Below are 19,761 nucleotides of genomic sequence, written 5' to 3' on the forward strand. Positions count from 1 at the left end.
TAAAGCTATTGGAATCCTTCACCCTCCAATGGCCCTTCACATTCGTTTGGTGTTATGGGCTTGTGACTTTTTTAATTGCTTCACAATCATTTTAGAAAAGACTCAGGAAGAAGAGGAATTAAATGAGTGTGGCCAGTCTGCCACCATTAATTGGATGCCTCACCACCTGCTTTTCAACTGCTTGGCCCTTAATTTATTTCTCTTGTAACTTGGTAATGACCAGCAGAGCAGCCTGAACCCGGGTTACTGAGCAGGCTCAGACGCATTGGGAGGTATCGGTCCGTGTGTCTTTGTGTATGCTAATGTGTATTCTGGGGGCAACAATATCTAAGTGCTTCAATTCTCAATTCTTAGTACATTTAGAAAAAATGGAAACTGCGTTTTTTTTTTTAATGTCCCCATACTTTGGAGTCATGTAAGAGAATAGCTGAGGTTAAGTAACAGTGAATCTTATGTTTCTAGGACCTTACAGCCTGGAGAGGACTTGGGGTGTAGACAGGCCATCCGCACGCACAGCCCTGCTGCGGCAGGCACGGAGTGTGGTCCGCCCGGGCCTCTGGGGTCTTTCTGACCATTTGCAGGCCTGCAGGCGTCAGGGAGCTTTTGCTTCTAAAGGCAGCCCCTGCAGCTCTGGCAGCGACGAGAGCCTATCTGCCAGGACACCAGGAGGAAGAGAACGTGCGTGCCCTCCTCCATGGCCATCAGCCCTCCCGGCCCTAGACCAATGACTGTGGAGCTGGTGCAGGAAATCTCAGCTTCTCACTTGGGTCAGGACTGCGCTGGACCCCCCTCTGACCTTCTCCTTCGGGGATCTGGCTGAGGTCTCACTGGGACCCTGCCTGAGAGCGCCCTAACTCGCCTCCCTTTCCTGCCTTGCCCCCGTCCCCCGTCTTCATAGCTTCCCCCCGGGAACTCTTCCTTGAAGATGCCTGCACGGGGACCCTGTCTCAAGCCCTGAGGAGCCGGGGCCGGGATTACTGACACACCTGTGTTCCTTCCTGAACAGCACCTGGATGAAAACCTGGCCAAGCTCACAGCCAAGTTTGAGAGAGCCACAGCAGACAAACTCAAATGTCAGCAAGAAGCCGAAGCGACCGCGGGCACCATCTCCCTTGCAAATCGCCTGGTGAGTGCGGCTCAGCGCGGAGCTTTAATTACATTAGCGGAGCTGTCAGGCGCCGAGGAGGTGGGAATGGATGAGCCAGCTCGCGCTGCGTGGGCTTGGGGGGAATATTAAAATGTGCTGGGATGAGGGGCTGCATCCTGAGAAGGGTGTGAACACATACCCCGGGCTGGTCAACGTTTCCCTGCAGAGATGGGTGGAGGATGGGAACGCTGGCTCCTTCAGGCAGTCCGGGTGAGACGTGAGATGCTTACGTATGTGTGTATCGACCAGAGGGAGCATTAGAGAGCAAAGCCAGCATTTGATAGACAGGCTCTGAAGCTCTTACCTGTGTCATGTTCAATAATGAGGGTGTGAGGACAGGAAACTGAGGCAGAAGCAGAAAAGAATGAGACTTTTTTACCCTGAGCATTTCTGAACATGACCTTACCTGTATGCACATCACACACACACTGACACACACACACACACCATACACATCACACACATCACACACATACATGCATCACATACATCACACAGAAATCTCATACACATGCACATCACACACGTCACACATACATCACATAGCATGCACATCTCACGTGCATACACACATCGCATACACATGTCACGCACATCACGCATCACACACATGCATCACACAAACATACACATGTACCACACACACACCACACACACACACACAGGCTCTAACCTTCCTGGAAAAAAATTAATCAGAGGGTCAGAGCACAGTGCTTGTGCTATGGTGCCTGTATATCAAATTACTCTAAAATTTAGAGATTTAATAAAATAACCACTCTTTAAATCTCCCAAGTTTGTGGGTCGGGAACTTGGGCAGGTTCAGCTAGCAGGCCATTCTGCTCCAGGTGCCAACAGGGGCCACGTGGCGTTATAGAGCCGGTGGCCACGCTGGTCTGGAGGGTATACAGCGACTTCCTTCGCGGGCGTCTCCATATCGCCTCAGGTCTCCCAGCCTGACATCACACAGTTCCTCAGGGCTCCGGAGCAAGTGCCCGGGAGCAGGGAGCAGAGGTCCCGTCCCCCAGGCCTGGGCGGAGGCCAGCACAGGCCCCTCCCCGGGTCCCACTGCTCACAGCAGCCACGGCTCAGGGGGGCGCAGGCCCAGCTCCTGAAGAGAGGCGGGCCCAGGGACCCGTGGCCTTTTAAATGCCTACGGCTCATAGTCCCATCACATGTCAGCTAAGAGCGCCAGAGCGGCCCCCCGGTGTGACTTCACTGCATCACAAGCCTTTACAGCCCCTTCTCACCAATGAAGGGCTTCCCACGTGGGCTGCAGCCAGTCTGTTCACACAGCACAGCCGGTTCCCTCGTGCGGGGAGGACGGAGGCACAGAACCAGTGGAGAGAGGCTGCCCAGGAGCACGCCCTGCAGCGGCTGGGAGCCGACCGACCCAGCGGAGCAGCGGGTCAGCGACGGCTCCTGTGCCCTGTGTGGACGTGCAGGACGGGGTGCTGCCTCCTCGCCGCCCGGCTTCTGCTCGGGTTCCAGAACCTGCACCGCCTTCTTTGCCGCTGGAGCACTTTCTGCGGGGCCGCGGGGGCAGCGCGTGCTCTGCTCCGGGAGCGCGCTGTGGGCTCTGGCGCTGCCCTGCCTCCGCCGGCCCCCGGGGTCCTGCGATCATCGCCACCTTCCTGGCCTCCACCGTGTAACCTAAGCGTGGCCTCGGGAATGGCTGGGCTGGCACACCCTGCGATCTCTCCCAGCCTGGCATCCTATGAGGCCATCTCCCCAGGAAGGAAAAAGAGATACTCTTAACACGGAAGCTAAGCTGCGCCCTGCGCCTCCCAGTTCTCTGTAGAGAGGGTGTCCCTGCTCCCCACCCGCCCCCCCACAGAGCGCCCGGAAGGCAGGCCGCCCCAAAGCAGGCCGGAGTCAGGACGCGCTCTGCAGCCTCGCTCCTTTGTGCACGCCCATCATTCCCTCCAGCTCCGCGTCTTAATCACCATGTCCCTCTCCCTGCCCACTGTGAATTATTTATAGCGCACGAAATTAATTTTCCTTCTTTTCATATCCCAGCGTTTGGACAAGAGACAGGAGAGGTGAATAATTTTCTAATATATTTTGCGGACCAGGCACTGTGCTGAGTGATTAGCGCGCATGGTCATATGGAAGCTTTTCAGCCTGTGAGGAGGGTGGGTTCATCTTCGAACCTATGAGGGGCAGACCTGGAAGCCTGCATCAGGGCCTGCCATCGACCCACAGCCCACACAGCTCACAGCTCACAGCACACACACAGCACACAGCTCACAGCACACAGCTCACAGCTCACAGCACACAGCACACAGCTCACAGCACACAGCTCACAGCACACAGCACACAGCACACAGCTCACAGCACACAGCACACAGCTCACAGCACACAGGACACAGCTCACAGCTCACACACAGCACACAGCTCACAACACACAGCACACAGCTCACAGCTCACACACAGCACACAGCTCACAACACACAGCTCACAGCACACAGCTCACAGCACACAGCACACAGCACACAGCTCACAGCACACAGCACACAGCACACAGCTCACAGCACACAGCTCACAACTCACAGCACACAGCTCACAGCACACAGCACACAGCACACAGCACACAGCTCACAGCACACAGATCACAGCACACAGCACAGAACAGGACCTTGTTTGCTGAGATGCTTGCTGCAAACTCTCGGGGTCAGAAGGGCCGCGGCAGTGATGCTCGGGTGTCGGGGGAAACGGGCGCTGTGACCTGCGGGGCTGAGCCTGCGGCTCCGTGACAAGCCTTCTCTCCCCTCTGGCCTTTGAATCCGTAGGTGGGAGGACTCGCTTCTGAAAACGTGCGGTGGGCAGAAGCTGTGCAGAACTTCAAGCAGCAGGAAAGCACGTTGTGTGGAGACATTTTACTTACCACGGCCTTCATTTCCTACCTGGGTTTCTTTACAAAGAAATACCGGCGGAGCCTCGTGGACGGGACCTGGAGACCCTACCTGAGCCAGCTGCAAGTATGTGTGGCCAGAGCTTCCACCGCCCACAGCGCCCGTGGCACCCGTGCGCTCACATGGCCACCACCCAAACCTTCTAGCCCCGCTTGCACACCTTCTCCCACCTCCACCGAGCACCCACCCTGATGGCTGGGATCCGGGAGGGAGACATACGTACCCCGTGCTCCCACACTGCCTGATCCCCATGGCCCTCGGGGCGGGTCAGCTGGGGGATTCCGAGGACAGCAGCTCTCTCCCAATGGGGCCCTCCGTGGGAACCCTGGTCCCCTGCCCAGCAGGCTGCCCCCTGGCCCCCTCAGAACGACAAGCCCTGAGCAGCACCAGCGCCACCTGTGTTCCCTCCAGTCTCTCTGCTCCTGAGCCACATGTCTCGGGGCAGCGGGGACCAGGCCCCTCCCCAGCTTCTGCACTGCACCTTGTTACTGGGCCCCAAGCTGCCCCGTCTGTGCCCCGTGTGCACCGGCCTCACCCTCTCCTGCCATGCGCACGCAGCGGCCTCTTGGTGTGAGGGGTGGATTTCCCCCCGCCCCTCCTCTGCACTGACCCGGTGGAGTGGGGATGCTGGTTCCTGCTGCAGCAGCTCAGGGTTGTGTTGGAGCCTTAGACCCAATAACACCTAATGTGACCCGAGACTGCCACATCCCTCCGCCCCCACAGCCACGGAGTGTTCCGCGTGCCCTCGGCCTCACGAGGTAGCTAGGACCTTCCTGCCCACGAGCCGCAGGCAGCCCCCAGCCCAGCAGGAGCTTGTGTTCATGAGGAGCAGGTGGTAGGGGCTGCATTCCCGAGCTCACCTGTAGGTGTCGCCTTAGAACGCAGAACCCACGTTGTCTAGTGAGGAGTGGTTTCACCCGTCAGCTTATGAAATCTTAGCTGATAATCTGTCCAATAGTGCTTTAACAACTGTTCCAGCTCTAGGAAATAAACAAAAAGAACGCTATTTATTTACTTGGGCGCTTGTAGAAAAGGAAGGTGTTAAAAGGGCGATCATTAGCTGAGCGAATGAAGATGAGGCAGCTTCGCGAGGATTTTTCTGGTTTTGTTTGTATGCATTTTCGTGCCCTGGACCCTGTCAGCTGTCGGGTGAAATCTGCGGATTCTTTCTCGCAGCGATAGCTCTCAGTGCATAAACCAGAAAGCATAGGTTACAAAGGAAGCTCACTCCATGGACCCATTTCCGATCCCGGGGTAAGGACCTCCCGGGGCAGGTTTCCCTTCAGCGGCTGTTGGATGGCACAGCACTGGCCACTCACAAACTTAGCAGGTGGTTAAAGGGGCAGGAGATGGTTTACAAAGGTTTTCCCCGAGTAACTGGGAAGACAGATTGCAGAGAAGAGAGAGACGGAGGGGTTCAAAGGGCATGTGTGTGTGAACCTCGAAAACATTCTGCTAAATGAAAGTAGCCAGACACAAAACATCACACGTTGTATGATTCCTTTTAAGTGAAATATCCAGACTAAGTAAACCCATCGAGACAGAAAGCGGACAGAAAGCGGAAGCGTGGTTGCTAAGAGCTGGGGGTAGGGGAGCACGGGGCGTGACTAATAATGGGTATGGGGCCTCTTTTTGGGGCGATGAAAGTGTTTCAGACCCAGAGCTGATGGTTGCACAACACTGGGATGATTACTTGCCTTTTTTTAAAAGGTACACGTCCCCATGGAACATATTACTTGCACAAGAATTACACAAGCAGAGAGAGGTCAACAGAGACAGAAAGGCAGGGCCCGGGGCTCACCTGGGCCGCAGGGAAAAGGGCTGTGCGGAGGCACGCTCAGGCCCGGAGGGCACACCGGTCTCCCAGGGCACCAGCAGGGAGTTTGCAGAGTCACGCGGTCAGCCCTGGGTGTGGGGTCCTGGGCCGGGACCAAGGGAAGCAACCCCAGCTCTGCACACCAGGCCTCTGTCAGCAGGGGTGAGGCAGTGAGAGCAGAGAGCGGTCCGTGTTGGCTGCACAGACAGGGAGAGCTCCGTAGACGAGGGGCCTGGCGCACGAGAAGCACAGAGATGCAGCATGCTAACGGGTAAGGGCACCAAAGAGGCTGTTGATTTAGATACAAATGATTTATGGTAGAAATCTGACTTCAGTGAATAAACTAAAGGGCAAGGGTCACACAGGCTGAATTTCTGCTGTTTTCATCAGTCAACACAAAAAATACTCTCGGGACTTTAAAAATCCTGTGTCCAGAAATAATTACACATCCAGAAAAGCACTTTCAAGGAACTCTTCATTTTAGGGAACCACTGTGCATCCCACCCCAGCTGAGAAGGCACGCGTCCGTTCTGAGTGTGGGGTGTTGCTTCATCCTCAGGTCCCCATCCCGGTCACCCCCAGCCTGGACCCCCTGAGGATGCTGACGGATGATGCCGACGTGGCTGCCTGGCAGAACCAGGGCCTCCCTGCCGACCGCATGTCCGTGGAGAATGCCACCATCCTCATCACCTGTGAACGCTGGCCGCTCCTGGTTGACCCTCAGCTGCAAGGCATCAAATGGGTCAAGAACAAATACGGAGAAGACCTCCGGGTCACCCAGATCGGTCAGAAGGGGTAAGTGGCCTAGCACGAAAGGTCCCACTTTTGCCATTTGTGCAGAGAAAACAAAAGTGTTATGAGCAGATCTTAAGTCCCGGTGGGTTGTTTCTACTCTCCTGGTCCCTCCCGGTCTCCCATGTTCCTTCTCCCGTTGTAGGACACATCTCAATGCAAGATGCTTGGGTACCGAGTCTCTGATTTTCTCTCTCATTAGAGATCACTCGTGTCAGCCTCTCAACCCACTCAGGAGCCCCAGCTCCACTATCCCTGGCATCCACCCTCCCATCTCTGCTTGAACACTCCCTGACTCCCCAAGCATCACGTTTCATTGTCGGAATCTGTGTTTTACAAAGTCTTCCACACCTTGAGCCAAAACCTGCCCACCTTAGGCCTCTCCTACCCCTTCCTCCCACCTCTGCCCCTGAGCCACACTGAACAAACCTAAACTCTCCTTCTCCTGAGGAGCAACAGGACATTTGCAATTGGATGCATAGCAGCCAAGGAAACTTCAGAGCCCTTTGTGCCGGCCATACGGCTTTGAACCTACAAGACGGGAGTTACTACTACAAGAAGGGACGTGAATACCAGAGAGAATGTCAGTCCAGTAAACACCACACTGCACAGGCCGGGCCTCAGCATCTCTCACCCCATTGCTACATTAGCCCTGTTACAACTTAGCCCTGTATTTTCAGTATTCAATTCTTATTCTGTGCCCTAGGATGCATGGGAGAAATAGAGTAGGGCAATGAGGGAGAGGGACGGGGCCCGGGCCATGTATTCAGTGGTTGATATGTGCCATTCTTGATGGTACAAGTTTTATTTCAAACTAGAGGCCCAATGCATGAAATTTGTGTGAGAGTAGACCTTCCTTCCCCCGACTGCCGGCACTGATTTCCCGGGAGCCGGGCTTTCCTCACAGCCCGGGTTGTCCAGAAGGACGTCCGGTCTAATTAGCATATTACACTTTTATTATAGATGCTTTTTAAATCCACACAACATATAAGGTTAGTGTTATTGGTACCATTCACATTTGAGGAAAGTGAGATTCACAGAAGTAATTTCCACAAGAGTACACAGCTTTAAAAGCAATGGATATTTGTTCCCCCATGGTCATAACAGCATTATTTACAAGAGGCAAAAGGTGGAAGCAATCCACCTGTCCATGAACAGATAAATGGAGGAACAAAATGTAGTATATACATACAATGGAATATCATTCTGCCTTGAAAAGGAATGATATTCTGATACATGCTACAACATGGATGAATCTTAACATCCTTAAGGACATCCTGTAAGTGAAATAAGCCAGTCACAGAAGGACAAATTGTGTAATTCCACTTACATGAGGTACTTAGAGTGCTCAGGTTCATAGGGACAAAATTGGTCCCCCAGAGGAGGGGTAGGAGAGACGAGGAATCATTGTGTAAGGGGGTACAGAGTTTCAGTTTTGCAAGATGAAGAGAGTTCTGGAGAGGAATGGTGGTGATGGTAACACAATAGTGGGAATGTTCTCAGTGCCACCAAACTTTATGCTTAAAAATGGTGAAGATGGTAGATTTCATGTATATTTTACCACAATTAAAAATTAATTTAAATATTTTTAAATCGATGGAGGCAGTGTTTGAACCAAGGTGATCTCACTTAGTGATCCAAGGTTTATTTACTCGAACACATGGCTTACAAAGTGAGGTTTGCTGCTCTGACCACTTGTCCCAAACATGCTTGTCCAGACATCCAGCTCACCTATGGTTATTTAAAGAAATCAGGCAATGTTGAAAAAATAGTTAAAGCAAATATTGAATACAGAATGGGCTCTTTCTTATAGAGCAAAATTTGATGAGAAATGACATGAGACATTTAATTAAAGTATTCTTTTCTAACTAACCAATAACTGCATTTTAGAGGGGAAAAAAGTTTGTTGTTTTTGCTCATTCCTATTGCCCTAATACCAAAAACAGTGCTTGACACATAAGAAGCCCTCGGTAAATACCTATTCAAAAAATTCTCTGTTCATGTCCATTGACTACTCTTCTGTTAGATGGCTTTCTAGATTTGGTATCTAGTATTTGAATGCAAATATTTTATTATATGTAATATGTGTTGAGACTATTTAGTATAGTCTCCCTTCATCAGAGGAATGGATGTTCGGTCGAGTGTCATTTGTCTTTTTATTTGTGGGATGGAACATACTACAGTTTGTTCAGATTTGTCACTCATTTCTTCCATCGATCAAGCTTAGAAAAGTCTTTTTCTGTCCAGAAATTATGTGAATTTTTAGTTTTTTAATGGTTTTTTTACACTGAAATCCAATCATCTGAAATATATTTTAGGGTATTATATAAAGTATAGACCTAATTTTTATTTTTGAAGTAGTTAGCCATATTCCAATACCATTTATTAGATTCTCCATCCTTTCCCCAATTAATTAGAGGTGACATTTTACTCTATGTTAAATTTTCTTATTAAATGGATCTTTATTCCTTTCTACTCATATAATAATATACCTTTAATTATTTAGTTTTATATTTAATAACATTTACTGTGATATTTCTCATTTAAAATACATATACATTATTGCAGTAAAAGAAAAAAAGTTTGTACAAAAAAATCACAAAGACAAAAATTAAACTCCTGTAATTCATTATTCACAGAAAAAGATTGCTAACTTTTTGGAATATTATATCCTTTTAGACCTTTTTTCTATATATCTGCATTGTTAAAGTTATATAAAATATTTCAGTATTAGCTTATATGAGTCCCTCCTCTTCTTCTTCACTATAATGTATTTAAAATATTTTTATTGATTTTTTAAAATATATTTGTATTGATTCCAGAGAGAAGGGAGAGGGAGAGAGAGAGAGAGAGAAACATCAATGATGAGAATCGTTGATTGGCTGCATCTGCACGCCCCCTACTGAGAATTGAGCCCACAACCCGGGCATGTGCCCTGACCCAGAATCAAACACCCAACCAACCGAGCCACACCAGCCAGGGCCAATTCTATAAAAATTGTTATAGAAGAATATTTAATGACATGGGAAAATGTTTACAATGCATTTTATCTATAAAACCAGGTTATAAAACGAATATGCTTTGTAAGTCTAATAATAAATATAAATGCAAATATAAGTAATTATATAAATAATATAATATAAAATAAATAGAAATAGTGATAATAAACTTGAAAATATATGACATCAAAACATGTATAGTAACACCAAATTTAAATGATAGATGGAAAGGTTATAGTTAACTTTCACATTTTCATTTTGAAATTTTCCCCTATTTCTAAAACGATACAAGAAAAAAATGCGGCCACAGAAATCATCCCAGGTAGGTTGCTTCCAAGTTTATCCCTGAGCTTCAGAGCCTCCACTGTTGTTAAATTTCCTCTGAACCTGTACCTGGCCACAGGCTCATTCTACGGACTTTCTCCCCAGCTACCTCCAAACCATAGAGCAAGCTCTGGAAGCTGGAGACGTGGTGCTGATTGAAAACCTGGAGGAGTCCATCGATCCTGTCCTGGGACCACTGCTCGGGAGAGAAGTCATTAAAAAAGGACGGTGAGACTCAGCTGTGTTGCCCATCCTTTGAGGGCTGGTTCACGGCCCCGGCAGGACTGCGGACAGCTCCGCTCCCCTTAGAACGCGCTCTCCCCAGCTTGCGTCTGAGTGTCTCCCACAGCACGCACACTCCTTTCCTCCAGCAGAGGAGTGATCCGCTGCCTCACACCCTAGAGAAAGTTTCTAGAGTAACTTTGCTTCCATCCATCAATGTCCTCCTCGGCTTCCTTCTAAATAGCCATAGTGCACTATTTTGGAGGAACTTTAGAAGGAAAGGGGCCCAAAAGCAGGCTGACTTGAAGCGTGAGCATTTTACCCAAGCCAGGCCTCCGAGTCCTGAGAACTCACCTCTTTGTCACTGTGATGAGCCCCGATTGCTCGGGGTGCTGGTAGCTAATTAGCGGGTGGCAGAAGCAGGAGGAAAGAGAAGGGCAGCAGAGGGCTCCTGGGAGAGGGAGGGGTGATTATCATGAAGCCTCGCCCAGTGCCCGAGACGAAAGCCGCCTTTACATGTCCTCGGGATGTGCTCGTTAACTTAATTAACCATTTTCACTCTTGGATGTCATTCTCTGTCAGCCACAGACATAAGTAAGCCCTGCAGCCAGCCTGTAAGGTACCTTTGTGCAAACTAAAGAGGTCCCCTTCCTGCAAACACTTTACTGCCATCTGCTGGAAATGTTCCGTAATGTGCCACTGGCTCTCCCCGCCGGTTTGCATGATGCAGAATCAAACATGGTGGCGTGGGAAAAGTCTGTCACCCTCCACCCCAGTCTCCCACGTTAAGGCAACAAGGACCCCAGGGCTCACACTAGCCATCCTTAGGAATCCGCCTGAATATGGCAGCATTATTTACTGTGATCTTCAAACAAATCTAGAATTCTGTCTCTGGTTTAATCTCAAGGGAAGGCACCCACCTTTACCCGAGCCTTTATGTTCCAGGTTCATTAAAATCGGAGACAAAGAGTGTGAATACAACCCCAAGTTCCGGCTCATACTTCACACCAAACTGGCCAATCCTCACTACCAGCCGGAGCTGCAGGCTCAGGCCACCCTCATCAACTTCACTGTGACCAGGGATGGCCTGGAGGACCAGCTGCTGGCCGCTGTGGTCAGCATGGAGAGGCCAGACCTGGAGCAGCTGAAGGTGCGTCCAGGAACCGCCGAGAAAGGGAGGCAGACAATGCGCTGTCACTAGATCCCGCAGGGCGCCCCTCTCTAGGGGAAGTAGCGTATTTTCCGGCGTACAAGACGAAAATCTATAGATTTTCCTGGGTTAAAAAGTCGTCTTATACACCGGAAAATACAGTATGTGGGCTATTTGCTCTGGAGCTGAGCAGCCGGGCGGGGCTCTGCTAGACTGAGGAGCGCCAACACCTCTAGCCACCTGGAACGCCAGGGAAACAGAGGCTAGAGTGAGCTGAAGAACCGAGGCAGACAGACACTCACCGCAGGGCCGTGGAGGGGCTATGAGCTTGCATGGCCAGGCATGAGGGCCTCCTGTCACACATGTTCTCATGTCACTACTAAGCAGGGTTTAATTTTGCAAGGGCATTAAAAACAGGCGGCTCATCCACCGTAGGACAGTGTCTTAGCTCGGGCTGCTACAATAAAACACAGACGTTTATTTTCTCACAGTTCTGGAAGCTGTAAGTCCAAGATAGGGGACCGCGTGTTTGGTGTCTGGAGAGACCTTCCTCCCTGGCTTGGAGATGGCCACCATGTCACTGTGTACTCCCAGGCTCCTCCTGTGTGTGCAGAGAAAGAGAGAACTCTCTGGTGTCTCTGTTTATAAGGACACTACTCCCATCAGACCAGAGCCACACCCTATTGACCTCACTTAACCTTACTCAACCCCGTAAAGGCCCATTTTCAATATGGGGGGAAGGGCTTCACCATGATTTATTGGGGACACAGTTCAGTCCACAGCAAGTAACATCCCCGTTTTATGCTCTTTAGGCCTGATTAGATTATAAATGTACCTCCAAAATGACGGTGTATGTGAGACTGACGCCAGGGCGCCCGGCCTCCGCTTCCTGGGAGCACGCCTTTACTGAGCACACACCCACGGAGCCCAACTCCGAAGCAGGCAAGAGCACAGGCGCTCAGGCTCAGCAGGTCGAAAGGAACACCGTGTCCCTGCCCTCATAGGCTTAAGGTCTAGAGGAGGGACACAGCAAATAAGAATGTAAACAAAAAATATATGCCATGTCAGGTGGTGATGAGAATCTTAGAGAGCCCTGGACTAATTTAAACTGGGAAGTCAGAAAAAGGTTCTATGAGGGGGTTGCATCTGAGCTAATTCCTAATTTTTTTTAAATATATTTTTATTGATTCCAGAGAGGAAGGGAGAGGGAGAGAGAGAGAAACATCAATGATGAGAGAGAATCATTGATCAGCTGCCTCCTGCATGGCCCACACTGGGGATCAAGCCTGCAACCCGGGCAGGTGCCCTGATGGGGAATCGAACTGTGACCTCCTGGTTCAACCACTGAGCCACGCCGGCTGGGCCCTCACTGATTTAAAGACCCTGGCACAGAGCATTCCCTGAAGAGAACAGCAAATCCCGGTTGTAAACTGGGGTTGAGGAATGTGTTTTGTAAGAAGCAGAAGCTGAGCAGGGTGGCCGTGGCTCGAGCCTCCAACAGGAAGATTGTTCTTTCGTGGATCCAAAAGCAATTACCCCAGCTGGGCACGGGCAGAGAAACCGCAGCTGCCTGAGGTTATGGCCCCACCCGAGAGAGAGTGTCCAGTGCTGTGGGATAGGAACCTAACAATCCCAGAGGGAAGACAGGTGAGATCCGCTTGGACACCAGCACCCCCGCCAGCCTTGAGGAGAGCTCCTGCAGTGATCTTGTCTAAACTGTGTAAGACAGTTTCTGTTGACTTTTTTTCCCAAAAAAACAACTTATCCGTAGAGCTATTCATCTGGGAGCAGTAAAGTGGTGACAGAGAGGACCCTCTGGGGAACTAAAACTATTCACAAAAACAGGTTCCGTTTCGTGAACAGACTGTTGGCAACCTGCGCAGCATTGCACAGCACTCCCAGGTGTGGGGTCTGGGACTAACCCAGCCCAGGTTACTAAAGGTCACAGGAGATAATTAGCCTAAGGTCACGTGACTAGGAAATGGTGCAGTTGGGATTTAATTCAGTTGCTCGTCTTGTCTGCTTATGGTCTTGACTATTCTGCTATTTTGCTTCAGTTTGCTGTCTCGAAGAGAAGGGACCCTGGCCCCATAAGTATTTATTTTTCCAGACCTCTCCCGAGAGTAGGATGCTCTGGGCTTCTATATGTGACTCCCCCTCACTTGATCTTTGCAGTCAGATCTCACGAAGCAGCAGAACGGGTTCAAAATCACCCTGAAAACACTGGAAGACAGCCTGCTGTCTCGCCTCTCCTCGGCCTCTGGGAACTTCCTGGGAGAAACGGCCTTGGTGGAGAACCTGGAGGTCACCAAGCAGACCGCGGCGGAAGTCGAGGAAAAGGTGAAACTACCCTGGCAGCCTGAGCTGGGGGGCAAATGCCCCCCTCCTAGACCCCGCATTCAACTTTTAGGTAAAAGAAGCCAGACTGACAGATGGCTCTTCCGTCTTCCCAAGTTTCTCCTAGAAAAGCAAACTAAGCAGGATTCCTGAAATGACTAGCTCAATTCTGTATTGTGGAGGTCCCACCTTCTGGGAAATGCTTTTGACAACTCACCTCCACAAACGTTTGATGAGCAGTGAAGTCTGTGCAGGGCATTGCAGTCTATACAGGGCATGGGAGCTCAAACTTAACTCCTCGGTGAGTTTGTAGAATTGCCCCGAAGGTAAGGGGTCAGTCACACTGCTGTAAGCGTTGGCTGGTTCAGGCACGATTGCCCCTTGAGGAAACCCCAGCCTGCGAAAATCTCACATGTCTGACTTTAATGAGAGAACTTCAGTGGTTCCCAGGAAACTCAGCTCTCAAAAACAGTACCATCCTGCAAACAACTTAGGGTACAGCTTTCTCCCCTTCTTTCACAACATTTGGAAGGCTTGTTTTCCCTTGTGGGGGACTAGCAGACATGACTTCCGAGGGCCAAGCTCCCCCGCCCATTCCCAGCAGGCTGCGAACCCACACAGTTCTTTCCTCATTTTCAGCTCTGCTCTTGGATCAGAAGAGTATTTAAAATACTGGTCTGAGCACTAGCCGGTTTGGCTCAGTGGACCAAAGGGTCCCGGGTTCGATTCCGGTCAAGGGCATGTACCTCAGTTGCAGGCTCCTCCCCGGCCCTGGCCCTGAGTGCAAGAAGGAGAAAACTAATCGATGTGTTTCTCTCACATTGATATTTCTGTCTTTCTCTCACATTGATTTTTCTCTCTGTCTTTCCTTCTCTCATTCACTCTCTCTAAAAATCAATGGAAAAATATCCTCAGGTGAGGATTAAAAAAAAAAAAAAGATACAGGTCTGAGTAGGGTAAGTGTGTCTGTACCAGTGTCCAGGAACAATACACCTTTGAAGGAATACACTTATTGTCAGATTATTGGGATTTCTCCAAATATAAAGACTCTGTTCCAGGTAGAAACAAGGTAGGAAAAATGAAGAATGCCCTGGCCCATGTGGCTGGTTGGGTGTAGTGCAATGCTCCAAGAGATTGCTGGTTCAATTCCTGGTCAGGGTACGTGCCTGAGTTGTGGGCTTGATCCCCCAAAGGGACTGTGCAGAAGGCAGCTGATCCATGTTTCGCTCTCATATCAATCTTTCTCTCTCTTCCTCTCTCTCTAAAAATCAATTTTTTTAAATTTAAAAAAAAAAATTGGGCAGAGCAGACAAACCAGCTCATACCACTCTGGGATAACAGACAGCTGAGGTCTGAGTGAGAGACTGAAAGGAGGAAGGTCCAGCCTCACTTGTCTCTGTGACTGTGGTGTGACCCCAGGTTTTGCCCGTGGCTCACTATGGCCTCCATATCTGTAGATAGGGGCAGACAAAGTTTACAAAATACTCACAGCAGAAGTTCCACTGCCTGGGGCAGAAGAGATGAGAGGACACTTTCCAACCCACTTTGAGGGAGTAGGTCAGAGGTGGAATTGACCATGTTGATATCTCTTCCTGCCACCTCATTCCTTCTTTCTTTTCTTCTTTTCTTTTCTTTTTCTTAATTTTCAGAGAGATGGAAGAATGACTCTTTTTTAAAATATATATTTATTGATTTCAGAGAGGAAGGGAGAAGGGAGAGAGAAATAGAAACATCAATGATGAGAATCATTGATTGGCTGCCTCCTGCATGCACCCTACTGGGGATCAAGCCCACAACCTGGGCACGTGCCCTTGACTGGAAGTGAACCCGGGACCATTCAGTCCACAGGCCGACACTCTATCCACTGAGCCAAACCGGCTAGAGCTCATTCCTTCTTTCTTTATCCTCCTCTTCAAAGTCAACGAACATTTATTGAGTGCCTGCTGTGCACGAAGCGTTTATAGAACCTTTTTTTCTCTTGCTGTTTCATGTCTTGTTTTCTTCTTTCTCTTTCTCATCCATTCATTCAATAAATACTTACTTGGAGGCTGTTCTATTCCAAATTCCATGACAAAAATTGGGGGTACAAAAATGAATGTGCTGGACTCCCAGGCTTCTGGGACCTGGTCCTCTGAAAGAGAAAGACAAACAGGCAACTGCAAAGCTGTGATGAGGGCTGTGATAGAGGAAGCACAGGAGGCCGTGAACACATAGGGAAAGCACTCAGCTCAGCCACAGGGGAGGGACATTTCTTCTGTAGTGTAAAGGACTCGAGGGACAGTAGAGGAGATGGAAGTAGTCACTGGAGATGAAGCGTGAAATGCAGGCTGTTTCCATTGCAATAGACTTGGTAGACCATGCTAAGAAGTTTGGGCTTGAATGAGAGTTGGGGATCATAAAAGAGTTTTTTGTTTTCCTTTTTAGACAAGAGAGTAACATAGTCAGAGCTGTGCTTTAGAACGATCACTCCAGATACAGTCTGGAGGAGAGCTTGGGAATGCGGAGGCAGAGAAAGTAGTGGAGGGCACAGTGATTCCGATTAGAGGTGATGGTATCCCGAGTTAAGGTTGGCAGTTGTGGTGCGAAGAAGTGGGCAAATTCAAGAGCTATGTGCAAATTCGGAGGTAGAATTGAAAAACTTGCTAATTTATTGGATATGATTATACAGGGGTGGACATAAGTAGCTTTACAGTTGTTCATATGGGAAATTATACAATAAGTAATAAATAATACAAGAATAAACTGTTTTGCATACTCTCAACTGCAAACTGACTTTTGCCCATTCTTGTATATAGATACAGGTATAGTCAAGGAAATTGCTCAGGTTCCAGGAATAAACATCTAGAAAGGTACTGGTGCCTACAATTGAAAAAAAAAAAAGAGAGATTAGAAGTGGATTTGGGAATGAGAAGAAATGATGGTTTTAGTGTGTGTTGTGTTGAGTTTGCAATGTCTTTGAGCCATTCACATGGGAATGTCCCATGGATTTTTGGATATATGATCTTGGGCTGGTGATAGAGTGCTGAGAATCATCAGCAGGTAGTTGGTCATTGAAATTTTAGAAGTGAATGAAGTCACCTATGAGATGTGTGTGCAATTGAGATAGACAGGCTACTCCCAGACCCCAGCATGTACCAGTCAAAAACTCATTAATCTCCCCGTATATCTTACCCTCTGCTTACAGCCAATTAGCAGCTAGACTGAAGGACAGTTCTGTCTGCAAGATTTACTCCTGGGAGCTTAAATTGTGTTCCCTTCACTCACACATATGCACTAGCAAGAAAGACTGCCCTTTGGTGACCCTCCCTCATTTAAATGCTAAAAAAACACACACCCTTGAGTGAAGAATTAACATGCTAATAAGACATGTGATGCATGAAGAAGCATGTAGTTCCACCACGCAGGCACCAAAGAGTCCCACCTCTCCATACTTAGACGTCACGCTTAGACATCATCCTTCCAGCCCCAACTTCTTTAAAACTATTTCCTGGCTTTTGTTCGGGGAGCAGCATTTCTCTTTTCCCTTTAAATGTTTCCCTTAGTACACCTTTTTTTTTTTTCCTGAGTACTATTCTTATGGTGAACTCTCTTGATTTCTATCTCAGGAGCTCCCAAGAACTCAGGATGGTTCAATGGTAAGATTTTTGCCTGATATATTGGAGACCTGAGTTTGGTTCCTGGCCAATGCACCAGGGTTGTATCGGTTTCTGATGATCTCTTTTGACTTTTATCCTGGGAGATCACAAGAACCCAGGACACCAGTAATACAATAAGACTGGAAGTAGGGCATTGAGAAATACTGATACAGTTTAAGAAAAGTAAAGATGTGAAGGATAGAATGGAGCAGAGAGATGGAAGGAAAAGCAGGTAATAAGGTATCATGAAAAGAAGCGTTTCAAGAGGAAGGGATGTCCAATGGTGTTGAATAATGGCTGAGATGTGTCCACTGAATTTTGCAAAAAGGAGTTATCAGTGAACTTGGGGAGAATGGTTTCAGTGAAGCAGTAGAAGAGAAGCCTGCATTAGAATGACAGCAAATGGGAGTTGAGAAAGGAGAAGTGAGTATAGACAACTCTTTAAAGTAGCCAAACTATGAAATGGTAAAGAGAGAAAGGTTGTAACTTAAAGAGTAGATGGATCCTTCAAGGCATTCCCCCCTGACATGGGAGAGACTGAGCATGCTAAGATCTTAGCTGGGGGTGGGAGGATGCATGGATTGTAAAGGAAAAAGAGCAGTCGCCAAGAAGAGTTGAATTAATGGGAATGGCAAGGAATAATTAATATAGTCAGGTACATAAGAAAGTCAGGGGAAATATAATTTGGGTCATCGATAAAGAGCTTTATTTTTTATTTGAGTGTAATTGGTATATAATCTTACATGATTTACATTAGTTTCATGTGTATAATATAGGATTCAACATTTTATGCCTTACAATATGATCACCCCACCAATTCTAGTACTCATCTGTCACTGTGCAAGACTTATCTTCAGAAAGATAGTTAGTTCCAATGTGATAGGGGATACAGGGCAAACGTGAATCTAGAAATGGTTCGTGGGTCCCTATGGGCAGCTGGGGTAGAAATAGAAGGGAAAGTCTTGAAGGATCCATGTACTCTTTAGGTTACAATCCTTTCTCTCTTTACCATTTCATAATTTGGCTAAAGAATTGTCTATACTCACTTCTCCTTTTGCAACTCCCATGTACTCTGCTGAGAGAGGGAATGATGCTGAGGTAGAGGACTTGGGGAGAAGAGTGAAGGTTTACAATAGTTGTTGCAAGAAATGGAAATGAAAGTTGACGAAAGACACACAGAATAATGGGCAGCATTAAGGACCCAGGTGAGCTTAAGAGTATGAATCTGTGATAACACCAATATGAGCAATTATGCGATTTCTGTTCACTTCCACTCCCTTCTGAGAATTTTTTGTCTTTTTTCTACTGAATGTAACCAATTTACATTTATTAACATTACAGATATAGTTAAATATTTCTACTATCTTAATCTGTGTTTTCTATTAACCATGTTTTTTGTTTATTTTTTCTCCTTTCTTCCTTTTTCTTTATCCTCCTCTTTTATCCTTTGCTGATTTTATTTTATTTTATTGATTAACCTTGTTTCATTTATATATAAAAAATATTTCATTATTTATGTGACTTGACAATAGATATATTAATTTAACAAAGTCTAAAATTAAGCAAATATATCTAGCTCTCCAAAAATAATGTAAATATTTTAGAACACTTAGATCATCCTCTCCCATCTTCTGTTGCTGTTTTTATATTTTAGTTCAACCAACTACTTTTTTGTGACTGTTTTATAAAAGTTTTTGTTATTTATATTAGACATAAATTTAAGAAATGGCGCATGAGGCTTGCACGGCCCACATTGCCCAGCCAGAAGGACTGACATTCACCCCCTGAAAGACGGTTACTATCAGCTCCTTTAAGGAACACCACGGCAGCTTTCCAACCCTCAGCCACTCTCCCGATCGCAATCTGTCCCACCCCACACACAGACACTCTGACTCACACAAGCCGATTCTCAGGAGGCCCTGGTTGGCTTGAACAATGGGCCACCCTTTCTTTTTCTAACAGGTCCAGGAGGCCAAGGTGACCGAAGTGAAAATCAACGAGGCCCGGGAGCACTATCGACCGGTGGCCGCCCGCGCCTCTCTGCTCTACTTCATCATGAACGACCTCAGCAGGATCCACCCCATGTACCAGTTTTCTCTCAAGGTGACTCGCACCTGGAGTGTTTCACGTAATTGTAACAAAGCAGCACAATATGGCCAGTGCCGCTCCCCATGACAGCTGACCGTGTGCTTTCATTAGCTGTGGCAGGTCTTTAAGATCAAATCCAGGAGAGCAGCTACAGTGCCTGCACCCTGTACTACATCCCTCGTCTCTTTAACTGGGCTTTCACAGCTCATTGGTTATTCGGCTGGAACCGAAGCAGAACCACACCAAGTCCCGGCCTCGCTCATTCAGTGAGCACACAGGACATGGCAGGCACTAACTCGCAGAATGTGTGGGAGAGGATACCGAGACATGTTAGAAGTA

At 48.1% G+C, this 19,761-nt stretch overlaps 1 protein-coding gene across 1 annotated transcript in view; it reads left to right on the plus strand.

Moving 5' to 3' along the window:
* The window catches only part of DNAH9 (dynein axonemal heavy chain 9), a gene marked incomplete at its 5' end in the record, with an annotated part of 343,516 nt that overhangs the window by 268,470 nt on the left and 55,285 nt on the right, over positions 1–19,761 (plus strand). The window contains 7 exons of the mRNA XM_079798920.1: positions 1,007–1,126; positions 3,937–4,125; positions 6,435–6,670; positions 10,096–10,218; positions 11,158–11,362; positions 13,538–13,702; positions 19,297–19,437. Coding sequence (XP_079655046.1) covers positions 1,007–1,126; positions 3,937–4,125; positions 6,435–6,670; positions 10,096–10,218; positions 11,158–11,362; positions 13,538–13,702; positions 19,297–19,437 — 1,179 coding nt within the window. The remainder of the gene's footprint in view (positions 1–1,006; positions 1,127–3,936; positions 4,126–6,434; positions 6,671–10,095; positions 10,219–11,157; positions 11,363–13,537; positions 13,703–19,296; positions 19,438–19,761) is intronic.

Source organism: Cnephaeus nilssonii (assembly GCF_951640355.1).
Source record: "Cnephaeus nilssonii genome assembly, chromosome: 19".
Taxonomy (NCBI): domain Eukaryota; kingdom Metazoa; phylum Chordata; class Mammalia; order Chiroptera; family Vespertilionidae; genus Cnephaeus; species Cnephaeus nilssonii.